The sequence below is a fragment of the Crassostrea angulata genome, chromosome 6, assembly GCF_025612915.1.
Source record: "Crassostrea angulata isolate pt1a10 chromosome 6, ASM2561291v2, whole genome shotgun sequence".
NCBI lineage: Eukaryota > Metazoa > Mollusca > Bivalvia > Ostreida > Ostreidae > Magallana > Magallana angulata.
The window spans coordinates 59,933,488-59,961,335 of NC_069116.1; the positions used below are offsets into that span (position 1 = coordinate 59,933,488).

Sequence of the window (27,848 nt, forward strand, 5' to 3'; positions counted from 1 at the left end):
TCTTACAACTTAAAACTATCAAATAATATTTAAAAAAAATTTACTTCTGTTGTATATAATAGGCTAGGATTTACATGCATCAGTAACGTAAAGTAAGGGTGGTTACAGACTCCAGATATGAAGTGTTGACTGATTAGTTTATCTTGTAAGTGATCCATAGAAGATGATGGGGCTCGAAATAATGATTTCTTGCTACATGAAAGGTAATAGTAAAAAAACAGATGAAAAAACGATTTCGTTTGCTCCCTCATACATCGTAATAAAATTTACTTCCGTAATATAGGGTATGTTTTTTATATTAACATGCATCATCAACGTCATTTCCGGGAAGTAAGGGCAACAGTATTTCTCCAAGGAATGTAACAATGTTAACAAGAGTGATACTAATTTTCCTATTGTTCGTCTTGATTACTTTGGGTAAGTATATCTTTTATTGATTTTTTGTTGTTTTGTTTTGTTTTTATTTTACTCTGAATTTGACAAGACTTTATTTCGGCGATTGTATGTCCTCTTGTTTTAAAAATCTGAATACCAACCCCCTCTGAGAGAGAGAGAGAGAGAGAGAGAGAGAGAGAGAGAGAAAGAGAGAGAGAGAGAGAGAGAGAGAGAGAGAGAGAGGGAGAGAGAGAGAGAGAAAGAAAGAGAGAGATTTGAATTGTTTAAGGGCAAATATGTTTATCCAATTTAAAGGCCATCAGTGACCTAGAAAGTTTTACACCGCTACAGCAGATATGGCAAGTCAGGGAAAGAGCTTACTCAGAAGCAGTGTAAATTTTAGAACGTGTTATCAGCATTAGCTTGCATCCTACACATGTTCCTTCGTGGCAGACGAAACTGATAAGATTCCACTGCAGTGATTGTTGATTATTCATACTATTGTAAAGGAAAAACACTGTTAAAGCTAGTTAATTGTTTAATACACAGTTCTAATATATGGAGCTCGGGGTACACTTGTAATATAGAACAGCCATTTGTCTCCATACCCACTCTCAACATTTAATATATGTTTGAGCCTTATAAACCCTTTCGCCCCTTTTACTGTGTGGTGCATTTGGTTCATTCCAGAGACAGACAGCCAGAAAAATCTTGTACTGTAGGCTTGGTTACCAAATGCTATTCTTTTATCATAAAACAAGTTCATAGTATTATTAAAACTTTCCACATAGTATGTGTCCTTCGCTACAACATAAACCTCTGGATATTTGTAGAGGTTGGAACTTAAAATAACATCAAGTAGTAACTTTTCTGTGAATTTCTGTACAAGGGCCAGTCTTGATGGTTTGTAATTGTTGTCTTTTTTATATCCTGCAGAATGATAGCACTCAGAGTGGTTATTTTTGTAGTGTTTAACTATGTTCACTGAAACCTCTTCAATGTTTTGGATTTTACTCGCAGTTTCTTAATACCCAGTGGCAGTGGGTCGCAACAGGCTCGAATCTGTCGTATTGGTGTTGAGACCAACTTTTGCCTTCCAAATACGCTGGTCCACTTGAGGTTTTTTTCATTTTTTCTTTGATTGGCTTCACTCCATGCAAGGAATCGTTTTGTTAACTTGTCCATTCAAAACTTACGAATTTGTTAATGTATAAGTTTCTGTCATGAATGTGGATGTTAGTGGCTATTCCTTGATCTTCTGGACATTTATAAATTCTCTCTTCCAATTTTATCTTGTTTCTGTATATCATCTTGTTTGGTCACATTTTCACACTTGCTGACTCTATGCGTCTTTTCACAAATTTCAACCACACTTAGATATTTTGCGTATTTACGCTATCCGTGACGGGTATCCGTCATCATATCGATTCCATCCTCCGTCTCACCTTGACATTCTACATATCCCCACAGAGTCATATTCTTCTTCTATTTAGTGTGATTACACTTATTTCTATTCTTTTGGTGTATAAGGCCAATTTTTGCTCCTTTGACAAATCTGGTATAATGAACTGGTAACATAGCACTGCAAGCAAAGCCATGCGTCTCTCTTCTGTTCACCAGCTATTCAATATTAGGAAGAAAGGGTGAAAAGGACCACGACAAACTGTGAGTTTTGTTTGAACTGCAGTTTAACCTCACTGCTACAACATGTCCATTTTCATTCACTTTTTTACAGGCAAGATCCCCATTACTTACTTTGGCGTGTTTTCCACAACTTAGACTAAACGTTTAAGTGATGTTTTAGCTGCAGAAATATTTTTTGTTTGGTCTCCTTTTCTGGAACTTGGATGTAAGTGTTACATTACAGTTTTTTATGGTGTACATCGCTTATTTTTTTAAGACTTCTCCAAAATAGTTTCAACGATTTTTCAATAACGTCTGTATTATTTACAAGATGATCTAATTGGCTGACTAATACTTCTGAACATTATTAAGAAGTCCAAGTATTAAAGTGTTTCTTACTTATTCTCCTGGAATGGATATTTTAAATAACGGTGGATGGTGTAGTAGCTTTTATTCTCAGAACTTTTCAGAGAGAAAATAGTTACTATACTGTAATGTTTGCTGATCATTATGGAATGTTTAAATTTAACAGAGACAGGGGTCAGATTATAAATTTAAGTTTTTTGTTATGCTTTTGCGGAAATATTGTTTTGTTTTTTATGACCAAACATAAAAATGTTAAACATCTGGGCCCCGTTTCTCAAAAAGGCCTACGTCCAGGCGTAAGCTTAGTCCGGACTAAATCAGGGAATAAACCTCAAAACCAGACTTAGTTGCGTTTCACAAAAAGGCGGAAACTTAGTCCGGACTAAATTTGGGTTTGAATCTATGCCTGCTAATGGGTAGGCTTAAGTCCTTAGTCTGTGCACAAAAGCGAGAGTTTTCTCTCTCAGGCAAAATGTACAGAGAACTTTATTTTTTGGTTTGTTTTATGTGTTATTAAAGAACACATTCACATTTATTTAAATATTTGTACATGTACATTTAACTTAAAAAATACCTATTGTTTGATAAGTGTTTCTATTTCTAAATAAATTAATATTAAATCAATTTGATAAATATTGGGCTCACCTTATTAAACTTATGTAATATACATTACTACTTGTAATGAAATTTACCTTAAGTGTGAAGAATGGGTATACCACGATAAATGATATAAACACAATAATTGAATAGATGCTTTATTTCTAAATAAAACATGTATTCCCCAACAAGATAGATGAATATAAGTACGAATAGATTATTGATTTTTTTAATCAATACCCAGTAAACATGAACTAGAATTTAATTTTTCTAATCAAATTTGAACCTGTGAAACGAAACTGATTTCAAAATTATGAATAAGAGCAACTCAAAACGTTTACATTTGTAATTTGTCCTTGTGTGTGGTTGTTTGTTCTTTACCTATACATGTATTACTGAAAACTTTACAACACGTTTGCATTCTCATTTTCATTTTTTTACTCCCAGTATCTTTACAAAACTGTATGAAAGCTACATGTATTTTGGAATGTTTATGAACTCGCATTTAGATACAATCAATTTTTGTTTGTTAAAATATTACTTTAAAAAATGTTTTAGAAGCGTGCAGAGTATGCATCAATTTTATATCTGTTGACAAGCGTTTGTCAAGGTTATCGAATGTTATAAAATTTCTCATGCACACCTTGAATTTTTGGAAATCAAATTCATTAATCTTATTAATTCTAGGATGAAGTGATAAATTGCGTTCATATTTAACATCGATCCTATTTCTTTTAAAAAAGGTATGGGGCACATGTACTATCAATGATCTTCGTGCATATTCATATGCATTGTTCATTTGTACTCATTTAATTGAACCGATCTTTAACTACTTGAATTTATGATAGTTTTGTTTCATCATATTTAAGATGTACGTATATCAGGGAATTTGTTTTTTATTTCGAAGTTGTCGACTTGCAATACAAAAGCGTTGTTTTAGCAGTTTTACAACAGTGTGCATTATTTACAAATTTAACTAGTTTGCATTTGTCATACTTATTATATAAAAAATTGTATACACCCACACCCCAATAACCCAAAGCAGATAGGGAAAACAGTAAAACTCACATGCACTTGTTAAAAGCGCAAAGATGCAAAATGTCTTTTCCGGAAGGGGATAGGGGATTTTTTAGATGCCTGTTCCATTAAACTTGTAAAAACCTTTTATTTATAAAATTTCTTTAAATAGGAAGGGTGTTCTTAGATAACTGCTTTTATATCTTTATTTTAATCAAGATACTGTATACAGGGATATTTTGGTCCCGTATAATTTCCGTCCTTCTACACATACACTTGTTAAAAGCGCATAGATGCAAAATGTCTTTTCCGGAAGGGGATAGGGGATTTTTTAGATGCCTGTTCCATTAAACTTGTAAAAAACCTTTTATTTATAAAATTTCTTTAAATAGGAAGGGTGTACTTAGATAACTGCTTTTATTTTAATAAAGATACTGTATACAGGGTTATATTTCCGTCCTTCTACACTTGCAAACAGTTTCACTCTGTCGTGACTTCGCCCAGTCACAGCTGTTACTTAAGTTACTTAACATTAGATATTAAAAATCAAACATAAATTCACCCGCTGACAACGAGGGTGAAATGATTGAAAATTAAACAGGGCGTATTATTCCCTGGTTATGGTGTATATAACTTTCAACCCCCCACCCCCCGAAAAAAAAACAAATAAAAAAATCGATAGATTAAACCAAAATCAGGAAAGGGAGTTGGGGAGACCCCAGCCTCAAATGTTGATAATTCCTGTCTTGTTAATTGTTGACTATTAATACCTTTCAAAACTATTATTATTTGAATCGCAGAAAATCAAGATTAGTTTCCATGTCATTGTCTACATTCTTTCAACATTGGAACAGAGGATGGACAAGGTTCATGTAATATTATTTATACAGTAGATATTTTCGATTTCAGTTGGTTGCTGTTATACTCAGGGTCATATTATTTTCTATAAATGATACAGTGAATTGATAAAATCGAATAAAGCCTTATCCCAGCATCTGAAAATAAAGTGTATAGGCATTTGTTCTACTTTTATTAATATAAAATGTCATGAACAGCTTGAACTATACACATTCAGTTGTAAAGTATAACATGCGTACTTTCGGGTTCTACATGTATTATGAATTGGAAATTGATCCACCACATATAATCATAGCCTCAAAGAAAAACAAAATACGATATGCGCATCCTTAGTACTCAGCGGAGATGTCTAAGTTTTTAGACATTTAAACCCTAACTTACGCCTCTTTCAGAAATGCAACTTAGACCCGACTAAATATTGGCGTAACTTTGTTAGTCGGACTAACTTAGGCCCAGATTTACGCCTTTTTAAAAAAAAAAACGGGCCCCTGATTCGTATTTCCCTTTCGCCATCAGTGCGGGAAATATCTTTCAGGAAATGATGAGGTTCAGACAGGGGTACTGATTTCAATGAACAAGTTTACCTTTCAACATGTCTCTGTTCTGATCAATGTCAAAGTGCATATTTTGATTTCATTTATTTCAAAAGTGAGATAAATGTGCCCAATCACAAACCTTTTTGCTTCTCTTTGACATTTGAGGGACAAAGGAATTTTCTGAGCTTTTTATAAATCAAGCATTTTTAAAGTTTGCATTAAAATTATAAATTTTGATTTTTGAAAAATTAATCAAAAATCAAATTGCTTACCTCTTGCGAATAGGTGTTATCAAAATATTATAACGTGTGTTACAAAATCAAACTTAGTTCACAATTTAACTTCAGTTAGATCAACATTGCTATCAATCACTCCTATGTCAGTTTTAGATGCACGGGGTTTGTGAGGAATCACTCCCGCCAAATGTCAATAAATCAGACGACAAATCTGAAACTTGTGAAAGAGGTTCCGAGAGGTTTATGTTATTTGCCTCGATCATGATAATTTACTCTGAATTTTTATCAACTTTTGCATAGAAATGTTTTCTTTATCCAATTTAGTTATGAGTTTTTTGTTTAATAATAAACGATGTAAATAAACAATTTTAGTTACTGTTGTACAAAATTTGTGTATGTTACGAGTTTCCTTTCGATTTGTCTATGCCCCAATAAAGTTCCCTCCAAAATGAAATTATGGCAGAAAACTTTGAAAAGATTAATCTAGCTTACGGTGGATATTAAGCAATTACAAAGTGTTTAACATTTTGATTTGAACATAAAAGAAATGTTGATGAACTTACAAAAGTAATGAAGCGCAAGAAAAGTTTGAAGAAACATTTCAGTTATATTAAGATATGTCGACTCTGGAATGTTTAGGAATGTCTTCATTATTTACAAAGACCCTATATTGCAAGTCAGGACAATGCTGAACCACAGATGGGTTTTCTAATACAAGTATAAATCTTTCAAAGATTTAAAAATGTCAGGGATAACATACATATTGCAGCATGTATATGTTCCTTTTGTTCTCTTTATTTATGATCAACAGAGTGATATCATAGAAATAAACCAATACAACGGATTATCTTTACTTTTAAGGTAAGACATGCCGTCAGCCTTTAAATGCGTCTATAGCAATGAGAATATCCGGTAGAAATGTAAACATTATGCCGATTCTCTCATCTGTCAATTGTTGTCAGAAAATTTAAATTTCTTGATCACTCCTTGATTTTAAATGGGAATTTCGGAAAAACAAAGCAACAATAACTGATTTTTTTGCCAAAAAGATAGCTATCTGTAAACTTTAGCTTAGTAGCAAAATTTATTTAATGCTTGCTGCTCAATACATTCGAATTAACATTTAAGAAAAACATATAATCGTTCAAACAATCACTCTTCAATCTCATCATACAGTTATTGCCATGTTTAATGGAAGTAAGCTTTTTATAATATTTTTATAAATGATATTTGCAGTGGGTCATCTGGTTACACAAAGTATATTTTGAAGTCTGATATATATTACAAACAAATTTATCTAAAAAATATCTTACCAGTTGTTTGGACAACCTTTGTAAAACAATTAAGTTATAACAAATTTAATGTTTATCAACAATGCTTTCTTGATCTTATGATGAATATGATTATCTAAGGTCATAATTTGCCAGTATGTTGATATATGTCCATTTGCATGAACATTAACACATAAGCACAATGACTAATCTTCTCTCTAAATGGTACACTTTTACTTCACATTCATATCTATATCAGATATATCTATATTTCAAAAGTGTAAGAATAATATGTGCATCTTGTTTTTGATGTCATAATGATATCTTTATTTTTGTTTCGTCTTCTATTTTTTCAAGCATTTGCCCAAAATAGGGAAACTCTCAGAGGATGTATTGCTGGCAATGTTACCATGCAGTTTAAACCTGCATTGTTAGCTGACAAAGAGGTAAAGACCTACGTATGGAACAAGAGGCGGGGCGTAAACAAAGATCCAAGCTTTGCCAAGTTTGAACCAGGCGCTTCGCCAGAGTTTGAGATATATTATGATAATGAGCACCAGGTTCAGAATCGATTAATCCACTATCCCGATGAGCCTGCTACGTTATATCTCACGAATTTAAAGAAAAGTGACGAACAGCGATACACCGTATTTATCGGCTATGTTGATTATGTTGGAACACCCACAGATTGGATCATAGACCTACAAGTACAAGGTATGTGAACTCTGTTGGAACACCCACAGAATATATTATAGACCTAGAAGTACAAGGTATGTGAACTCTTTTGGAACCCCAACAGAATATATAATAAACCTTGATGTACAAGGTATGTGAACTCTGTTGGAACATCCACAGAATGGATCATAGACCTACAAGTACAAGGTATGTTAACTCTATTAGAACACCCACAGCATGGATCATAGACCTACAAGTACAAGGTATTTGAACTCTGTTGGAACACCCACAGAATATATTATAGACCTAGAAGTTCAATGTTATTTGGACTGTTCAATGCAAACTCTGTTTTATTTAAAAATATTTCAAGTTGGTTTTCATTTCGGCATATTCACTACGAGTATCTGTAGTAATGCAGAGTGGTACAAGAACACTTTAGATTATGTATGACATGTGTATATATTTAATTGGACTGTCATAAAATAACTTACATAACAAACCTTTCATAAAAACAAGTAGCCTTCATGTAACATTAATACGAACATTATAGAGTATGTATTTATATCGATGCGAAATGATAAATAAGTGACTTGTTTCAAAGTATTATTTTTTTAATACAGTCTCCCTCCTCAAGGGGATTTTTATTTTTAATTTAATCAAACTCAGAATAGACAAACTCAGGGTTGACTACGATAAGCATCCATAAATATGTTTTTAACTTCGAATGAATACTATATAGTCATAATTATTTAAAATTAAAAAAGAAAACACTAAGAAGTGTTTCTGAACGTATCAGCAAACTTGATTATTTAAGTCTTCAATATTGCTTTTTAAGTGATTAAGCTCTTGGAAAAAAATAATTATTTAGAGATTCTTTTTTTTTCTCAGTGTCTTTTTCAATTATGCTTTACATTCAAAAAGATATATTTATCTTCAGAATAACGTACTTAATTGTGTTGAATAAGGACTCACTAACCACATAACTCAACGATGCATCCTCAATTAAGCTCAAAAGATCAATTGGTGCTGCAAAAACGTCATATAAATAAAATCATATGAGATACAGCATCTTTAATCATGTTATTTTATTTATATTTCTTTATCTAACTCGTTAAAATCCATGTATATGTATTCGTTTGGTAATCATCGCAAATAGATACACTACATGTAGTTTAACTCGATGGATAAAACAAATACAAACCTACACAATGACATATGGCTATTTATTTGTTAGTCGTGTTCAGCTTTTATAACCTATAATATGTCTTTAACTGTGCATGTTTTGTTGTTGTGTTTAAAATAAATTATAAATCATTTTACATAGAATTGTTTTATACTATTTTCATGCTGATACGTTTATAGACATCACTAAATTGCTATTTATGATATTCTACATATGTATAATCTCTTAATATAAACATTAACCTGTATGCAGTATACATGTAGTTTTTATTGTAGATGTTTGTTTTGAAAAACCCAAAGAAGTTGGCAAGTGTGCAGTATCAACTTGTTACACAGGAGAAAATGGGGTACTGAAGGTAAATTGTTCTCACTTCATCCTTGTGATAGGTATTAGAACCTTTGATAAATAATTATCCATATGTGTTCTATGTTTTAAAGACGAATGTGATATAAAAGGTATACTTACTAAAGTTTTAAAATATCTCTTGATATTTTTTATGATTTTTCTCATTTACATGTTGTAAAAAAGTCTTAATGGAGAAGGGTGACGACCACCAAATAGTGTACTGATGGACACTATTAACGTAAAGTCATAGCCTGATTACGTGCCCTTAAGTTTTACAAAAGTGATTGTAGCGTTTCAATTTTATTTTTCCTCACTTTGTGGTTAAAATGTCTAAATTTTTTGTCAAAAAGTTCAAATTTCGTACACATGCACCTAACTATTTATGTATTTTTTTCTATATGAAAACATAATTTTCAAAACCCTGCTACTCTGCCATGAACTAGTTTAACTAAGTTTTGGGGCGTAAACAAATGAAAATTCCAATCCTAAAATATAAATTTAACGTCTATTTGACTTGTACAATCTGTTATCTTCACATAGTCGCTATATTTACCAAGAATCTAACAAATCAACGGGAAATCATGCAGGAAAAACTCATCTTTGTAATTCTGCCTCATAATATGAATTGATCAAGTGATAAGAAAATAAAGCACACATTAAAACCACTATGTTTAACTGATTGAATGGTAGAACTCACTAGTATTTATTGATCAGACTTAACAGTGAAACAACTAAATCATGGTTAGAATAAGACCACACCATATGAACTCCAAACGCATAAATCCAGATAGGAGTATGAAACCCTGGACCACGCATGTTTATATCCAATAGAACCCTTTGATAATTTTTTGTTTGGGAAAATTTGGTCATTTTAAAATAGGACTCTCATAATGTGGATATTTAGTAGGTAATGGACTCTTTGACCCTTGAGAAAATTTAAACAGAAATGAGCTGATATATCATCAGGTGCATCTTAAAGTATGAACAAAAATTCATGATCATTGTAAATGCAAAACAAAATTGCTGACCCATGATAGCAAAGAACAGGTAATGAATGGGTAAAAATTGCTTCAGGCAACAATTTTTTATTTATCATTTTGTATTTAACAAAATAAATACTGTTGCAAACTGGGTTTTTATTTTCAATCTCAAAGGATATGCAATCTTTTAATTGATACAAATACGTTATACGCCTTATACCGGTAATATTTAAAAATGAAGAACAAATAGTTGGTATATCTTTTAAATTAAACCATAAAATGTAGTACCCCAATTTATTTTTATTCTATTATTGGCCAATCACCAGTTGGTAAGAGACAATTGATTCTACCGATTAATCGATTATGATTTTTATCTACACTAGTTCTACCTCAGTCTCTAGAAAATGTACTTGTTCTATGTAATAAGTACAAATATTTAGGTTGGTCTGGTACAATTTATGTTTTATTGAATTCAGTTTTTATGACAAAGAAATGAACTTTAAGTATTAGTTACACCTGGTTGTTTTTGTGTTCTCAATTAGACCCCTGATAGCACAGAGCTGGCAGTGAATGGATATAAACAAGTGAATGTGTGTGATGACAATACTTCAGGCAACTACTCATGCTGTAATACGGCAGGAACCTGTCTTGTTCAAGACTTCCTAGAACCAATGGGTAATTAAGTTCACTCTATACTTTCTGAAATGATTGTGTACGAATCTGTATAAATTTGTTAATTTATTTGCTCATTCTTCTATGGCTTGAATGTTTTGGTGAAGGGGTAGTTGTCTTAATTTTAATTAGCAAGTATAAAACACTATATCGGTTCGTATCATGCCAGTGTCAAACGGCATTTTTGCACTGTTTAAAATGCAGTATCGTAAAAATCCATAAATACCAAATGATAGATCTTTACCTAGAGAGTATACAAGCACTTTTGTAATTGATGTATCAAACCTTACAGGTAACATATTTACCATTGAAAAATTAGCAATCCCATTGAAAAATTCAGTTAGATTTTAAAAATCATATCGTAATTTTCAATATCATGAAAGAATTAATTAAATCTTGCAGGAAATTCTGTAAATTGTATCATACAATTGTTTTAACTATGGATTTTTGTTATTAGGAATTTATCTATTAGAGATAAATAGCTTATCTGTCAGGTGCGGTGCATCAAATGTAAAGGCGATCAGATACTATCTAGGCAATGGTCTATCATTTGATGTACATGTATATGCATTTTTTGCGAAACTGCTTCTTAAGCGGGTGCATACATGCACTGGCATATTTATCCGCGTAATAACTGCGATTAAAATTTTTGCAGCGTCTGCTTTGCATTATCTGTTGAAATATACTTCAAATATTTTTTTTCTTCAAATTTGATGATTTGTTTTTGGTATTTCACTACTATTTATCTTAATAATAAGCTCTCTATTTTGGATTGTTATTATGTGCTAATTTTTCTTCCTACCATCTGATATTTTAACGCCAGTGTAACTGTTTTTATCACCTCGATAAGTAAAAACTTCCGTGAAAAGTAGGTCTTCTGGTTATACAAAGTATATTTTGAAGTCTGATATCTAATACAAACAATTTTATCTGAAAATATTCTTACCAGTTGTTTGGACAACCCTTGATAAACAATTAAGTAGTAACAAATTTAATGTTTATCAACAATACTTTCTTGATCTTAGGATGCTTATGTATGTCTCAGGTCATGATTTGTCAGTACGTTGATATATGTCCATTTGCATGAATAGTTGTTAACACATATTGCGCTGTTGGCGCAATGACTCATCTTCTCTCTGAATAGTACACTTTTACTTTACATTCATATCTATTTCATTTATCTATATTTCAAAAGTGTAAGAATAATATGTGCATCTTGTTTTTGATATCATAACTATACCTTTTTTTTCAGCTCGTCTCCTAATTTTTGTGATCGGCTTCGGCCGATCACTGTCGTGTCCATATGAGGCATCCGGCAAATGCTTCCACGTGCGCACACATTCCGCTTGCAAAAGTAGTTCTTATAAAATTTTGAAGTTTGGTTTAGTATTTATATAACATTTTATTCAGTTTTATTTCAATTCATTTACCTTAAGAGATGCAAACATACATAAAATTCAGTTCGACCTGTTAATTCAAGAATAAACATTTTGTCTCACGCGTAAGAATTTCGGTCGAAAGATTCATTCAGTAATGCAGTTGACCTCGATGAACTGACCTCAATCATAAGAAGATGCTCCATGAACTGACCTCGATCTATTAATGTTGCATAATAGAAGCTAGAAAAACGGCTTGATTTATAAACAAGGTTACGTTATAATGCGACCTCAATAGCAAGTTATGATGGCATTCAATGTTTTTCAGTCGCATTCAATTATTAGGTCTTTCCACCTTTCAGGTGAAAGCCCTTTTGTTTACTTTATGTTTTTAGGTCTTTCTACCTTTCAGGCGAAAGACCTCTTGTATTTCTTATGTTTTTTATTATCATTTTTCTCCTCTATTTTCCACAGGAAAACTTTTTTATTTCAAAAGATATTGAAACAAATTCTTCTTTATGTGATTGAACTCTGAAACCATAAGAGATAGAAGCTTGGAACTTTTACCAATTTTTTCAGTACACTTAAGGTTCTTTAATCTATTCATACCAAAAGGATCTGAGGCCCCCTTCTAGTAGTTATTGCCCCTGAAAGTATTTAAATTTCTATAAAATCACTTCCAACTTTTTTTTACAATTATCATAGAGACTTCAGACCACTTGGGATGGAAGCGTCTACCTTGACCGATCAAAATGACATAAAGGTCAAAGGTCAAGGTCATTTGGAAATCTCTTAATTAATGAGTTTTTAGATCTCTTTTGTGTAGGGTGGTAGAAAAAAAATGTTCATGGATGTAGTAGGACATCATAAGACATTTCAAAATATAACCCTTAAACCCCTACCATGAAACAATTATAGAGTTATTGCTCCTATTGTAAAAATGCTTGTTATCGCTACTCCTCACTAACTGTTAGAGATAGAGACTTGAAACTTTTACTAATATATTCAGTACAATTAGACGTTCCTTCAATCTATCATACCGAAAGGGTCCAAGACCCACCATAACTTCAATAACTTCTACCAGTTATTGTCCCTGAAAGTTTGGAACAATCCATAAAAACACTAATAACTTTGAAATCAATAATCATAGAAACATCGGACCACTTGCATAATTAATCTTTTGACACTTTTTTAAATAAAGTAACGCATATTAAAAAATACTTTATTCTAATGCAGCAATCTTATTTCAAACATAAAACACAATGAGGTGGAAAGACCTCTAATTGTTCGAGAATAATTAGTCTACTAGTTTTAATACAACTCTTTCTTTGTATACGCTTAATAAAATGCCCTTTGAAGAGCCCTACTCAGTATTCCGAAGAAAAAGAAGATACATTAACATTTAATAATTACGTTAAAAATATAAAACTAGACAAGGAGTTCACGAATGGCTTTCCCCAAATTTATTTCAAAATTAAATTTGTTGACGGTTTATAATGATGAAATTATGGTGTACAGATTCAAAGTATTCTATATTATGTAAAAATACAGTACTTTTAATTATTTTTTTTTAAAATCAAACTGATCATGTTGATTGCTTCTAGCTATCAATTTATCATTATTGCGGATCATTTCTTTAAAAGGAATACTTTTTCCACCATTTGTCCAAAAGAAGGAAGCTGTCAGAGGATGTATAGCTGGCAATGTTACCATGCAGTTTAAACCTGCATTGTTAGCTAGCAAAGAGGTGAAAACCTACGTATGGAACAAGGTCCGGGGCGTAAACAAAGATCCAAGCTTTGCCAAGTTTGAACCTAACTTTTCCTCACAGCTTGAGATATATTATAATGAAGAGCACCAGGTTCAGAATCGAATATTCCACAATCCCGAGGAGCCTGCTACGTTATACCTCACAGATTTAAGGAAAAGTGATCAAGAACAGTACACCCTAGTTATCAGCTATGCTGATTATGTTGGAACACCCACAGAATATAGAATTGAACTAGAAGTTCAAGGTAATTTAAGAATTTTCTTCAGGGGTATGTTTTCAAATCTAAATATATGCCGAAAATTAATATGAAAATCAATTGTTAGTTTTCTATCAAAACATTATTGTAGAACTCAAACACAAAAATAGAATAGTTTAAATGAAAGATGAACTCATATAAGTGACGCAATTTCTTATATTATCAATTTTAAAATACACCAAGCTAGATGGTAAGTATTAATCTTTAGCGATATTAACTTTTAAAAGATTGAAATAACTACATGCATAATTTGAACTCGTTTGTTGTTACATATATTGTAATGCAAAATTTCTAAGTTAGAGAGTTTAATTGTTTTCATGCCTAAAAGTAGTAAGAAGTGACTAGTTTTCTAGAAAAACTAAAAAATGTAAATTTAATTTAAATAATATCATTGTAGAATTGTTGTTATAAAGACTGTTTTTTATTGTAGATGTTTGTTTCGAAAAACCCAAAACAGTGGACAAGTGTGCAGTAACAACATGTTATACAGGAGACAATGGGGTACTGAAGGTAAATTGTTCTAAGTTCATCCTTGTGATACATTTTGAGTTTAAAAGTTCCGTCGTTAAATCGGAATATCAACATGACTGCTTTGGACGTTTTTTTTCTACATACGAGATTGTTTATCACTTCTTATCACTGTATTTTGTTAATTTTTTTTGTCTGTTTATTTACTTATAAATTTAGATACATTTCATATTGTTTTAATATGATTTAAATTCGACCTCAATTCCTAAAGAAACATTTTGCCATTTTGTTTTTAAACATGAAATATTTTACCAAAATAACGGAAAATGGAAAGTTACATAATATCACATTATAATCATTGTTTACTCTTTTCACTATTGAAATATTGAGCTTAATGGAACAATCTTAGAACATCTTTTTAATTAAACATTTACAATGAGTCACAAATAATCAAAAATTAAAAAAAACAAGCAGCTATCTTGACAAATATAATTTTTAACACATTTAGTCATCCACATGTTACGCATGTGATTTTCATGAAAAAAGAAAATTCATTTAAGTTTAACCATGTTTTTTTATAAACAGTACTTCAATTCACGTGAAATCGTGTGAATAATGTAATTGTATTTGAATGATTTTGAAAATATATATTGATGTATTGTAAATCCCTAGGTAAACGCGAGGAATTAATATCCGCGTAAAATCCCGAGAAGCATCCTTCGCGGATTTTAAAATCTCGTCATTTTTTTCTGAGAGTTTAAAACTATAAGAAATAAGGAGAAAAGTTCAACGTTCGCGATTTTATATTCTCGCGATTTGGTACAAACCAGCGGGATCGCGGAATTAAGTACTCGCGTAATATAAGGAATTTACAGTATTCAATATGATAGTGATGTATAAACACAATCTGGAAAATATAGAAGTAGTTATCATTTTTCATAGAGTATTTTTTACACAATATTCAGTTTCTGAAGCATATTTTTTTTATTATTATTCCCTGTATTTAGTAACATATCACATAACCTATGGAAAGGGAATATTTGTATTTCTTAACGATTATTATAACTGTGTTAAGAGCCTACATTGTATCATATCAAGCATTAGTGTATATATTTTTGATCAGGTGACCTATTGCTATCCGTTTTCGACTTTTAACTTCTTAAAAGCTACAAGGCTGATTGTTACCATTTTTGGTGTGAGGCATCTCTGTGGTAAGAGAAATGTAAATTATGAAATGTATGGCTCTACTACCCCCAGAGCGCCACATAAGGGGCCAAATATGATTTTTAAAAAAGCCAAATTTTCAAAAACATTCTTCTCTACTCCCACACATGTAAGGAAAAAACTGGTTGCATAGTTATGATGTCCATGAAGCCCTCTACTAAAATTTTGAAATTCATGACCCCTAGGTCAGGGGTTCAGGCTCTAGGGTGGGGCCAATATGGCCATATAGTTAAATGTATTTAATCTTAGCAATTCTTCTTCTCTACTCCCACACATGTGGGCAAAAAAGAACTGAATACATGGTTATGAGGTTCACTAACTCCTCTACCGAAATTGTGAAATTCATAGCCCCTGGGTCAGGGGTTCAGGACATTGGGGGTTGGCAATATGGCAATATAGTGTTTATGCATATAATGTTTAAAAATGTTTTTCTCTATTCTCACACATCTGTATGAAAAACTGACTTATAATTATGTTGATAAGGAAGTCCTCTACTTAAATTTTAATTTGCATGACCCCTGGAGTATGGGTTTTGATTCTAGGGCAGGGCCAAAATGGATGTATTGGTGTTAATACATATAATGTTAAACAATTATCTTCTTTACTCCCATACACAAGAAAGGACAACTGAATTCATGATTTTGTAGACCAGATCTTTAAGATTTTCGCCAAAATTATAGATTTCATAGTTCTTTTTGAGAGATTTCAGGCAGGGAGACGGTTGTCATTACAAAGTTATAATTTTTCTACTCCAGAACGAAACCTTATTAATAAATCGCATATATGAGACTCCTCGACAAGTTATGAGTTATATGCTACTCATGTGACCGTTAAGGCCAATTGGCCTTTTGTTCTGCTGAACACCTTATATAAGAAAAGCAGTGAACAAATCAGATATGAATAAAGAAAAAATATGCATTCAGTTCTTTAAATTTTGGGGGGTTTTTTTGGTTTTTTTTTGGGGGGGGGGGGGGTTGCGGTGGGGGTTGGGTGGCTGTTTCTCTGTTTTTGTTTGGGTTTAACATAGTTGCTTAAGGTGACTATGTGCTTCGTGGCTCTTATGTCCTTGATGATAGATTTAAAGATGACGTTTACTCAGAATTTAAAAAATATATACTGATGTCTATGAAAAACCAACTATTGTGTGCTATAGACTTTACATGGTAGTGTTATTCTTAGCGATTTGCTCCGTGGGTCTCATGTCCTAGATGATAGATTTTAAGTTGAGGCTGAAAAGATCAGTTAATAAAGAAATAAGCTATTATATCTATTATATAATAATAGATCTCGTGATAGAATGACAACACAAGCATACAACTAAAACAGATATAGAACATACTTGCCTATTTTATTTAAAATCCCAGTAAAAACCTCTTAACAAGCGTGTCGAAAACGGAAATGTCCAATATAAACTAATAACAATGCTTTTCTTATCATGATGACGAACTTGGTGTCTGACTATTATATTTGTTTATGCTGAGAATCATTTAAGCCAACTGTTTTCTAACAAATTTGTTATAAACCTAGTGTGGTATCATCAAAAATTGTTGCGGCTAATTTTCGTTGATTGCTTAAATTTTACAGGTTCGGGGGACGTTATTTCCTATATTAATTTATACCAACAAATTATTGCATAAATGACGACTTTTACATCGCTTTAAATAAAAGTCTTCATGTTTTAGCTAATCAAAAAGAAACAATCGATGCATTTTATGTGGGTTAACTAAACCCAGTCATTCTTGGGACAAAACTAAAGGATTCCTTTTTGTAAACATGCCCATGATTCAATTTAGTTCTGCTGTTTGTTTGATTATTTTTTGTTTTGGGGGATTTTTTTTTTACCTTTATTTTTACCTTTAAAAGGAGAACCATTCTGCTGATATAAATAGGCGACAGTCTTTAACTTTCTATGATAAATGGCTTGAAGCGAAAATCTTTTGATACTTTAATAGCCAAAAACTCGGACCATATAGTTTTAATTTTTTTATCAACATTGTAGAAGTATGTTTTATTTGCAATAACGAAATTTTTCTTGGACAAACGTAAGTTCCTTGTAATCATGGTTGATTAGTTTTTTAATTTAATTATAAATGTATTGATTGTTATCAAGCATATTTTTTGTAGACCCCTGATGATCGAGAAGAAACTGTGAATGGTCTAAAAGTGATAAATGTATGTGAAAACAGAACAACGGGGAACTATTATTGCTGTAATTCTAAAGGAAGCTGTATTGTACAAGGTGAATAATTTTTAACTCTTTTGGTAAATTGAATTAAATTTTCTTTCACGTCCATATTTAAAAACCTCAGAAAAGATCGAAGCTTGATTCTTATCTAATATAAATCATCATTACGTTTGATTGTTGCTATTTTATTGACTTTTACCAGGGCATATTATTTTCTTTCAACATATTCCAGGATGTCATATATTGAATAAAATATAAGGTTGACTATCAATGGCATTTAATCCCTGTATACTAATAGTCTATGATATTTTTAGAGGTAAGTAATCTAAACTACCACTTACTGTCTTCAAACATACAAACTAAGGCGACTATTATAAGTATTCAATACGTCTTTGTGATATCTTCGTGCAAATTCGTTTCTAAATACCAGTCGGACAATTGTTGTCTGATTTTAACTTAGTCGTTAAACGCGTCAACATCCGTATAATCTTAAATTAATTTAAGAGGAATCATTGCAAACCGCTTTAACATAATGAATGTGAAAGGAATAGAGAAAACATCAACAAACGAAGTTCCTGTTGCTTAAATCGTGACATTGCCTGCAGAGAAGACACACTTTGGAAAACAGGATTCGGTTGCACGTCAGTTAAATTAACTCTTAGTTAAAACCGTAACTAGCTGTTAATTTGTTAATGGCAAGTTACATAACTAGGAGTTAATTTTGGGTTGCTCGAAATATTGTTAAGTGTCTATTAGCTAACTAGGATTTAACAGAGCGAACTTAGTTAACTCATCGTTAAAGCCGTCTGCACGCGCGTTTACCATACCGTCTGACAGTGACAATGGCGACTACGCGAGAAAGAAGCAGTAATTGGTCACTGTCAGAAATCAGTATTTTGACTGAATTTTTTGAGAAAAATGAAGATGTTTTGAAGGCAAAGCTAAGCAATTTGATTACTAATTCGCGGAAGAATGCAAAATGGGCAGAGGTGACCGAAATAATAAATGCAGTGGGTATTCAGCGGCGCACGGTTGACCAGGTAAAGTTCAAGTGGGGTAACTTGCAGCAAAGTGCCAAGAAAAGTTTCAGCGCTGCACGGAAACAGGCTAAACTCACTGGCAGAGGCCCTCCACTAAAGCCCCCAGCCGCGGCTGAAGAGAAAATCATCGATATGATGAAAGATCGACCTAATTTCAGCGACATTGTTGGGGGCTACGAGTTCTCAGTGCCAGTCACAACAGGTATGACACAATGTGGGTTTTTGGCCGATAAATCAATAAATTAATGCAAATCCTTGAAATAAAACAATTATCAATTTTACTGGAAAATTTCACCGATGACTGAGATTGTATGGTTTGTTTACATTGTCGTCTGACAAACACCTCACAAATTGATGACGTCAATTATGGGTACACATTGATGATTGAAATTATAGGGGATTCCCCGAATGCAGACAAGCTTAAAACTTGTGATTAATACATATACCATTACTTACCTTATATTAAGTACTTGTACAAGGATGATACTTATAAACTGTAACATGTTTCTTTCACCACAATGATATTCAAAGCTATCGTGTCAATATTTGCTTTTCTGTGCAAAAACACTTAACGTTATAATAAGCAATAACATAATCTATGACTTGTTATTTAAATTTGGATTTCACAAATGTCAATCCAACATATCCTTCATTAAATCACATAAAAACTATAATACTTTCTATACATACATTACGTTTCTTTTACATACAAAAGTTGATACATCACGCACCATTCATTAAAACCATCTGTGTTAGCCCCCCTACTTCATTTAAGAAAATGACGTCACTATTGGGGTGCAAAATAGGTTGTTTCTATATTTTATACATTATGCATTATTCTTTTTTCAGCCTTCATTTAAAGTAAAAACACATGTATCATCGTTTTTGAAAGTGGGGGGGGGGGGGGGACGGGGGACTAATCCAAAAAATCTTGAAAAGCAAACAAAAAAGGGAAAAAGATTACTTTACAAAATCCTGAAAACCCATATCCGTGGAAGGGGGGGGGGAAGTTTACCTTTATCTTCAATTTCGCTGTGTATTTCCTTATTATCATTTCAATATTTTACATGGTCCCATAAAAAAGGGGAGGGGGCAACTCCATGGTAATTCAGTTTGTTTTTTGTATAAAAATTTAACAAAAATCTTTGCTGCGCAAAAATGTAGCGCCCCCCCCCCCCTCCCCGATGCTAGGTGCCTGCAAAATCTTTTATCAGTTTTATCAATTTATTTATCAATAATTTTATCAATTGGTAACTGTGTTTGAAAATTAATCACTTACAGTCTCGTACACTAAACTTAAAAAAGTTTAAAAAGTTAAATAAAGTGTTTTATATTTTGTATACTATTAAGGGTTATGTCTGATTATATTATGAACAGCTTTTTTCTTACTCTTCAAGTTGTAGCATTACTCTATTATTATAATTTTATAAATTTCTTTCTGTAGGGGTTTTAAAGGATGCTGAGTTAGATGCTACCGGTACCTCCTCCTCTGTGGAATACGAAGAAAGTCCGCAGGCAACTGAAACCGAAGCTGTTGAAGACGTTCCTGAAGTCGAAAATTTCGAGTGTGTTTCACGATTTTTTTATTTACTATTTTTCATTTCTCATTATTGGAATTTTTTGTTGAAAAAATATATTGAATCGAAACGTTCTTCATTAATTGATTGTGAAAGATGAATTGTGCATATTTGACAAAATTAAACCCCTTATATAAAATACATACAAATGATTATAGTTGATGGAAAAAATGATTTTTTAAATGTTTTGATATATATTATATTTTATACGTACGTTTTAAAAAAAAAAATGTTTAGTGTTGCGCCATATATCTGTTTTCTTTTTGTATTTAATAGCAATACCAATCAAATTGTAATACTTCCTTCTATGCACAATGCTGAAAAGGAATCAGAGTTGAGGACCAAGGCCCGCACTTTAAATGAACCCTCAGTATCGGATTCTCGACACAAGAAACGAAAGAAAATTTCAATTGATGAATTGCAAAGAATGCAGTATTAGGTAACAAAATAAATCAAATTCTTGCATAAAATATTAAAGGAATCAACAATTTTGTTCGTGGATTCAAAGAATATCAGAATAGTTTCCTACACAGATAAATACCGGCATGTTCTAAGCATGTTTAATATTGATTTCATTTATTTAAGGTTTTATGTTGTGAAAAGAGACACATTGGACTAAAGAATGCGAAGATTCAGAAGGACATTGAGCGGTCAGAACTTGAAACTGAAAACTTGAGGCTGCGGAATACCAAGTTGACCCATGAAATTGAGCTCTTAAAACAAAATCTTGCGCAAAATGAAAATGCCTTGCTTGCATTGCAAGCTTTATCTGATGAGTAAAAACATTATGAATTAAATAAGTACACAGGTCATGTGTTAAAATGTAATTGTTTGTAGGTTTTTATTTTTATTTGTTACATTAGAAATATGTTCTTGTTATGAAGTTCCTGACTGCCATGCCATCCTCCGGTCCTTGATAATTTAATTGCCCAGCGGCATTATCCTGTTGAGGATTACCATCCTCCATCTCTTCCTTTAAACTCAGTGCATTGTTGTGTAGAATTGCACAAACGCCAATGATTCTACAGACTTTCGCGGGCTTCAATCTAACCTCACTATGCTACACATGAAATCTTCGTTTCCACCAACCAAACACCCTCTCGATCGTGTTGCGCGTGCGACAATGGGCCGAGTTATAGCCCTCCTAAGAGGCGTTCGATGGATGAAGATACGGTGTTAACAGAAATCTGGAACAAGCATACCCGCTGTCACCTAGCAAATACCCATCGTCTACTCCTCGATGATGATTTTCGAGGTATGCGCTGACTTCTGACGCCCGACAAATGTGGCTGTCATGCGTACTACCAGGCCAGTGGGCATTGTAACAACGCACTTTGTAAAATTACGCAGTTTGAAAAAAAATTTCAAAGTGCGTTGATTTTGGGACCAAGTCAACGCACTTTGAAAAAATATATATTTTTTTCAATGTGCGTTGATATCGTCGATATGAACGCACTTTGAAAAAAAATTTCATGGTTTAGTGAAAATAGTTGATAGTTTTATATACAATAAATGATTGTTTTAACCTTGTTTAGCTTAATGTGATATATTTAAAAAAGAACTAATTGCATTCTCAGCTATTTTGATAAACAGTTTCTTGATGAGCCTTTTTTTTATATTGTAAGCCTTCTGTCCTACGGATCCAATTGAGGGCCAGCTCAAACTTAGTGATGACAAGTCCAGTATTTCTTTCTCAAGCGGTTTTATTAAGCGTGATCGTATAGTTACAATTACATCAGCTAATAGCAGCCCAAATCAGGAGTCTCATGATCTATCTCAATAAGCGGAATCTATCTAAATCTCTCTATCTATCTATCTGCGGGATCTATCTTAATCTCCTCAACATCATTTTACATGGGTATATATAACATTTTACATATGATGGACAGTTTTGACTAGTTCAGCCCATTTACGACGATCATGAGTAAACATTTAGTGTTCAAAATTAAGATTAATATTTTATTTCTAAATAAAGTAACAAAACCGTCAAAACTGTCAATCAAAGAGTCTGGATGCAGGATTTGAGTCTCCGAGTCCTGGGTCTCAGAGTCCCCCACCTTGTATGAGGCATCACTTACTCATAATACGTTCATTCATACATGGCATAAAAGGTTACAGAGGTTAATATATAGAATACACAATACATGACTCAATATAGAGTACCAGAGCTATCGTTACAGACACAGAATCGCCAAATATGACACTTGTTTTTAAACTCTCAATTTGGATATTATTATGCCCGTATTATTCACCTAGTTTCATAAAATCATTTAGGAATACTGCGCAGTGCTACAAGATTCACAGAGTTCATTCTGTTAATTATCATTAACACCATTCAGTGCGCAGTACCAAAGTAAACATACATATCATAGTGACCATTATGTAATACTAGCAATTCAATGTCATAGCATGGCTATCTGTTTACATACGTCCCCCAAACAAAAGAAATATCCCGAAGGAAGATTTCTCGTGCCTGGCGCCCGGAATAGGAAAGCGTCCTTGATCTACCCTTGATGAGACGAACTTCCTAGTGACATACCAGTCAGAACATCTATGTTAAGAGATAGTAACAAGTGACATGTTTCCACCTCCGGCTTGGAACATCATACATCTCCAAAAACAAATCTATAACCAGGATGTATACACGTACATAAAATCATATGGCTTGATTATATCGCATTACAATCATGAAAACAACAATGAATAAAGTATGATAATAATGACCAAGATGAAATAACCATAGTTGAATATAATCGTAATTCATCATCAAAGTAATACTAAGTATGTTTAAGCTTGATGTCACATATATACACAAAGTCAGTGCATGCTTGTAAGTTCACAAAATATCTCTTCCTTAGGGGTGAGATTAGCGTCATAGGTTCGGAGTCCATCGGATTCTCCAAAGTGAATCAATAAATACAAGATTTACATTAGCACAAGATAACGCACATTTCTACTTTAACACATTTCACATTTTTTAATTTTCGCTAAATTTCACAATCCTTTCATAAGGAATACACAACTTCTTCGCGGCTGTATCTTAATTATTCATCCATCATCGGCACCCGTGGATAGAGGGTCGGCGCGGATGGCGAGGCGACTTTTCGCGGAGCGTCTCCTGCGTTCCTCTGTTGCGTAGACATCGCGGCCTTCTATTCTAGGTATTTGCGTGCCAGCTCTAGGTCCGGTCGATAGTATTTGGTCCATGGATAGTCTTCATTTTCCTCCTCTCCAAGAAATTGTTGTGCTAGTTTAGTCGAAATTGTCCCCGTGTTACTGGTCAATTTGCGAGTTGCGATTCTTCCGCTTCGTCGGGGTTTCTCTTGGATCCTAGTGACTTTCGGGATTGGTTCAAGTTCAATAATGTCGCTAGAGGTCCTTTTCTCTGGATTCTCACAACAAAATACAGTGTCTTTGGAAGAACCTTTCTTATCTCCGTCACTACCCCTTTCTCGACAACCTGTCCAGCAACCACTACAGCATATACCACCCCACTTTTTAATAGTTTTACGTTTCTTAATACAAAGTCCTATCGTTATTGTTACTGCCAAAGTTAAACACACATAAAACCAGGGGCTTCCCACCCAAGACGAGGATTTCATGGGTTGCAAATTAGTTACTGGCAATTCCGCCATAACTGCATTCATAGGGAAAATTTTAATATCTTTAGTCATAAGACATTAAACCATGAAAACCTGATCAACCTTGTCACATACTCAAGATGTTGATCGCAAAATTTGATTGTTTTTACGAATTATCTTAAATCACTTACAAAAATTAGTCTTACAGTTTCTTTACTTAGTCGCTGTCTCAGGTATTTCGAGTATGTTAAATTTCTTTAACTTCGCATATACATACAAATAACCGAGGTGCTGAGTCTGCGTTTTCTAGTCGGCATTGTTCCCGTTTTGCACACATTTGAAAAATAGGTATCGAATAAATGTGTGCAAAACGGGAATGTGACCAGGTAAGATAATTGCTTAATTGCTATAGTCTATATCACAGTTCCTGTGAGGGCTATTGACAATGAAATAAGTAAAACATATGTACTCCCAATTGATATTTACATCTATTTTATGTTACAATATGAATAGCATAAAAGCGCATGTTCTTGAATTTAATTTCAAACATCAATCTGGTCATGAACAATTTCATTAATTTATTTAAACAAGAAAGGTTATTGCAAAAATGTTGGATATGTAATGCTTTTGTTTTACTCTGTGTATAGGAAGTACATGTACATGTTACAAGTTTGAAGAGAAAATATATTTTAATATTCAATTATTGCTGACATAAATTGAGGAAGTTTGTCTAGTGAAAACGCTGCTAAATATTTTTCATTTATGCTGTGGCTTGAATATTCGAAGACAATAGACAAACTGTATAATGATATGATAATAAATAGGCAATTTTATATGCTTCAAAAACTGTAAAGATGTTTTCAGAAAACCTATCAAATGTAGACCTTATTCATGCATGTTCAACCTTCCTCAGATTGAAGAATATCGAATCAATATTAAGATTATTATTTTTGTCGGAATTTTTGTGCTCCGATTTGGATAAAACCATAAAAGTGACCCACAATATATACTAAAGCGGTGACGTCATAAGAACTTATCGAATCAATATCAAAATTATTATTTTTGCCGGAAATTTTTGTCCTTCATGTATTCAGCATCAGAAAGTGATCCGCAATATATACTAAAGTGGTGATGTCATAAAAACTACTGTCAAAGCCGCTACTTCAAACATTGAAATATTATGTGAGAAAGATCTGTTTCCTTTCATAATATTTTTTTGTTGATACCAATCAACTAATTATAAACATGCGTTTTACATATTTTGCAACCAAGATGTAAAAAGAGACACGGTGTACCACATCATCTTCACATCGTATTGACATTGTGAAGATGATCAGTGAGTAGAAATTTAAGACTAAACATATCAATATCTTTATTTTATCAAATGAAAAAATGGTAATTAGGGCTTTTCGACTTTCGGTCGAAAAGACCTATTGTTTTCGTTCTGTTTTATTAGGGCTTTTCGACTTTCGGTCGAAAAGACCTATTGTTATTCTGATGTTTCTTATTATTCTTTTTCTCGACAGAATTTCCGTCAGCGATTTTTTGAAAACGGAAAGACATATTTGAACTATTATGCAATAGGCTTATAGCAATTATAAATGACACGCGTATGTAAGGTTTTGGACTTCCGGTTCCGGCACTTCCGGTTTCGACAATAGAAATACTAAGAAATCATTAAAACGCAAAATCTTTATTATTTTTTTTAGTTAGAGCATTCAAGTTTAAGAATTAGATGCATCTTGTCTTGATGTACAAAATCATAAGCGTAGCCATTTCTCTATCTCTTACCGTTTTTGAGATATTTGGGCTCAAACTTGAAAAAAGGGGGGATGAAAAACAAAAAAATTCAAAAAACCTTAGGAATTTTATAAGACGCCTAGACATTGTTCAAATAGAGGTATTTAAGATATATTCCAAGTTTCAATAAAATATATTGAGTACTTCCGGTTTTATGAGCCTATGAAAAATTGTCCAAGGGAGTTTCAATGTTAAGCTAAAATCACGCGTCGTTCGTTTTCTCAAAAAGTTTACAAGTTAGCATTACAATATTTCAGATGTATAATAATACACACAATGCGCAGACTGGAAAAGTGTTTAGGTAGACAATTCGAGAAAATTAGGGAACTGCAGGGGCCAACGTACAAAACAGCACTTTAGCTGTAACTTTTTTATTTCTCTTCCGATTTTCAAAATCTTTTCAGTTTATTGTATATAATAAAAAGCACAATCTTAAAAGTATGGTCCGAGGGGCCACTTTTTGACTCCTTATAGGGGTTTTGAAGGCCCAAAGATCATCACTTGTTTAGATTTCAATTTTTATTTTAGTAAGAGTTATCTCGCTTTGCTGTAAGAATGTAGAGCATTAACACTATAGGTGTCTGAGGAAGGAAAACTTACTTCAATATGATTTTTTGAAAATATTCCTCTGGAAATTAGAAGTGTAGCTACCTGTAAAGTTCTGGAGTTATCTTTCTTTTGACATTGCACTACTCATAAGTTCCTTTCTAAGCAACTGGGGATACAAAGGCGTTTAGAACACTTGAAAATAAATAAGAGAATAATTTTTTTTGAACATTGAATTAAAAAGGATAATGGGGCTGTCGAAAAGCCCTTACTTTTTGTTGAAGACAAAAAAAGTTCTAGTTATTATTATTCTTCTCGACAAAGTTTCGTCATGGATTTTTTGAAAACGGAACCGAAAAATAAAAATTTAATATTAGATTCTTTTAGCAATTGTTTAGTTCTCCCGTATGTCCGTTTTTGGATTTCCGGTCTATATACTTCCGGTTTACACATGTAAAAAACAAAATATTAAAAGGACCTTTGTATCTATTTTATTTTTTAATTATTAACTATGAAATTTTGGATTTAGATACTTCATAGTTTGATATACAAAATCGTAAGCGACAACTTTTTTGTATCTCTTGCTGTTTTCGAGATTTTAGACTTCAAACTATGAAAAAGGGGGATGAAAAAAGTAAAAATTGAAATAACCACCAAATTTGTTAAATGAGGAATGGGAAATGTTAAAACTGTCATAATTATCATATATTTAAAGTTTCGTTTGAAACCATTGAGAACTTCCGGTTTTATAAGTTGATTAAAAATCGTCTATGGGTGTTTTAATGTTAAACTGAATTCACGCGTGCCACGTTTTCTCAAAGAGTTTTCAAGTAAATATTTTCATATTTAATTTTTATAATAAAGGACCAAATACGGAGACCGGAAAAGGTTTTGGGATTAAAATTTTGAAAAATAAGGGATCTAGAGGGGTCAAAGTTGAAAACAGCCCTTTAGCTGTATCTTTTTTATTTTTCATCCAATTTTCAAAATCTTTTCGGTTAATAGTTCAGAATAAAGAGTACAATTTAAAAATTATGGTCCAAGGGGCCACTTTTTGACTCCTTATAGGGGTTTGAATGGCCTAAAGATCATAACTTGTTTAAATTTCAAAATTATTTTTTGGAAGAGTTATCTCGCTTTGCTCTAAAAATGTAGAGCACAAATACTCTCAACATACCAAGTTTTGCGTCCAAGGAATGAATATTTACTTTGGAATGATTTTTTGAAAATATTCTTCTGAAAATTACAGGTGTAGCTATTTGCTAAATTCTGGAGTTATCTTTCTTTTCA

The 27,848-nt window shown here is 32.6% G+C and overlaps 1 protein-coding gene across 5 annotated transcripts in view; it reads left to right on the forward strand.

The window, feature by feature from the left end:
• Positions 1 to 278: 278 nt before the first annotated feature.
• LOC128190130 (uncharacterized) overlaps positions 279 to 27,848 on the forward strand; it is a 30,487-nt gene continuing 2,917 nt past the window's right edge. The window contains exons 1-11 of one of the 5 annotated variants that reach the window (XM_052862047.1): positions 345 to 417; positions 2,111 to 2,224; positions 7,237 to 7,593; positions 9,013 to 9,092; positions 10,605 to 10,737; positions 13,754 to 14,125; positions 14,568 to 14,647; positions 17,954 to 18,068; positions 20,499 to 20,619; positions 20,908 to 21,070; positions 21,217 to 23,466. In XM_052862047.1, the coding sequence (XP_052718007.1) occupies positions 7,290 to 7,593; positions 9,013 to 9,092; positions 10,605 to 10,737; positions 13,754 to 14,125; positions 14,568 to 14,647; positions 17,954 to 18,068; positions 20,499 to 20,619; positions 20,908 to 21,070 (1,368 nt within the window). In that variant the 5' untranslated portion in view covers positions 345 to 417; positions 2,111 to 2,224; positions 7,237 to 7,289 and the 3' untranslated portion in view covers positions 21,217 to 23,466. Of the gene's footprint in view, positions 418 to 2,110; positions 2,225 to 7,236; positions 7,594 to 9,012; positions 9,093 to 10,604; positions 10,738 to 13,753; positions 14,126 to 14,567; positions 14,648 to 17,953; positions 18,069 to 18,216; positions 19,906 to 20,498; positions 20,620 to 20,907; positions 21,071 to 21,216; positions 23,467 to 27,848 lie in introns of those variants that run through there. The other 4 variants (XM_052862044.1, XR_008244325.1, XM_052862048.1 and 1 more) reach the window with 4 other exon arrangements.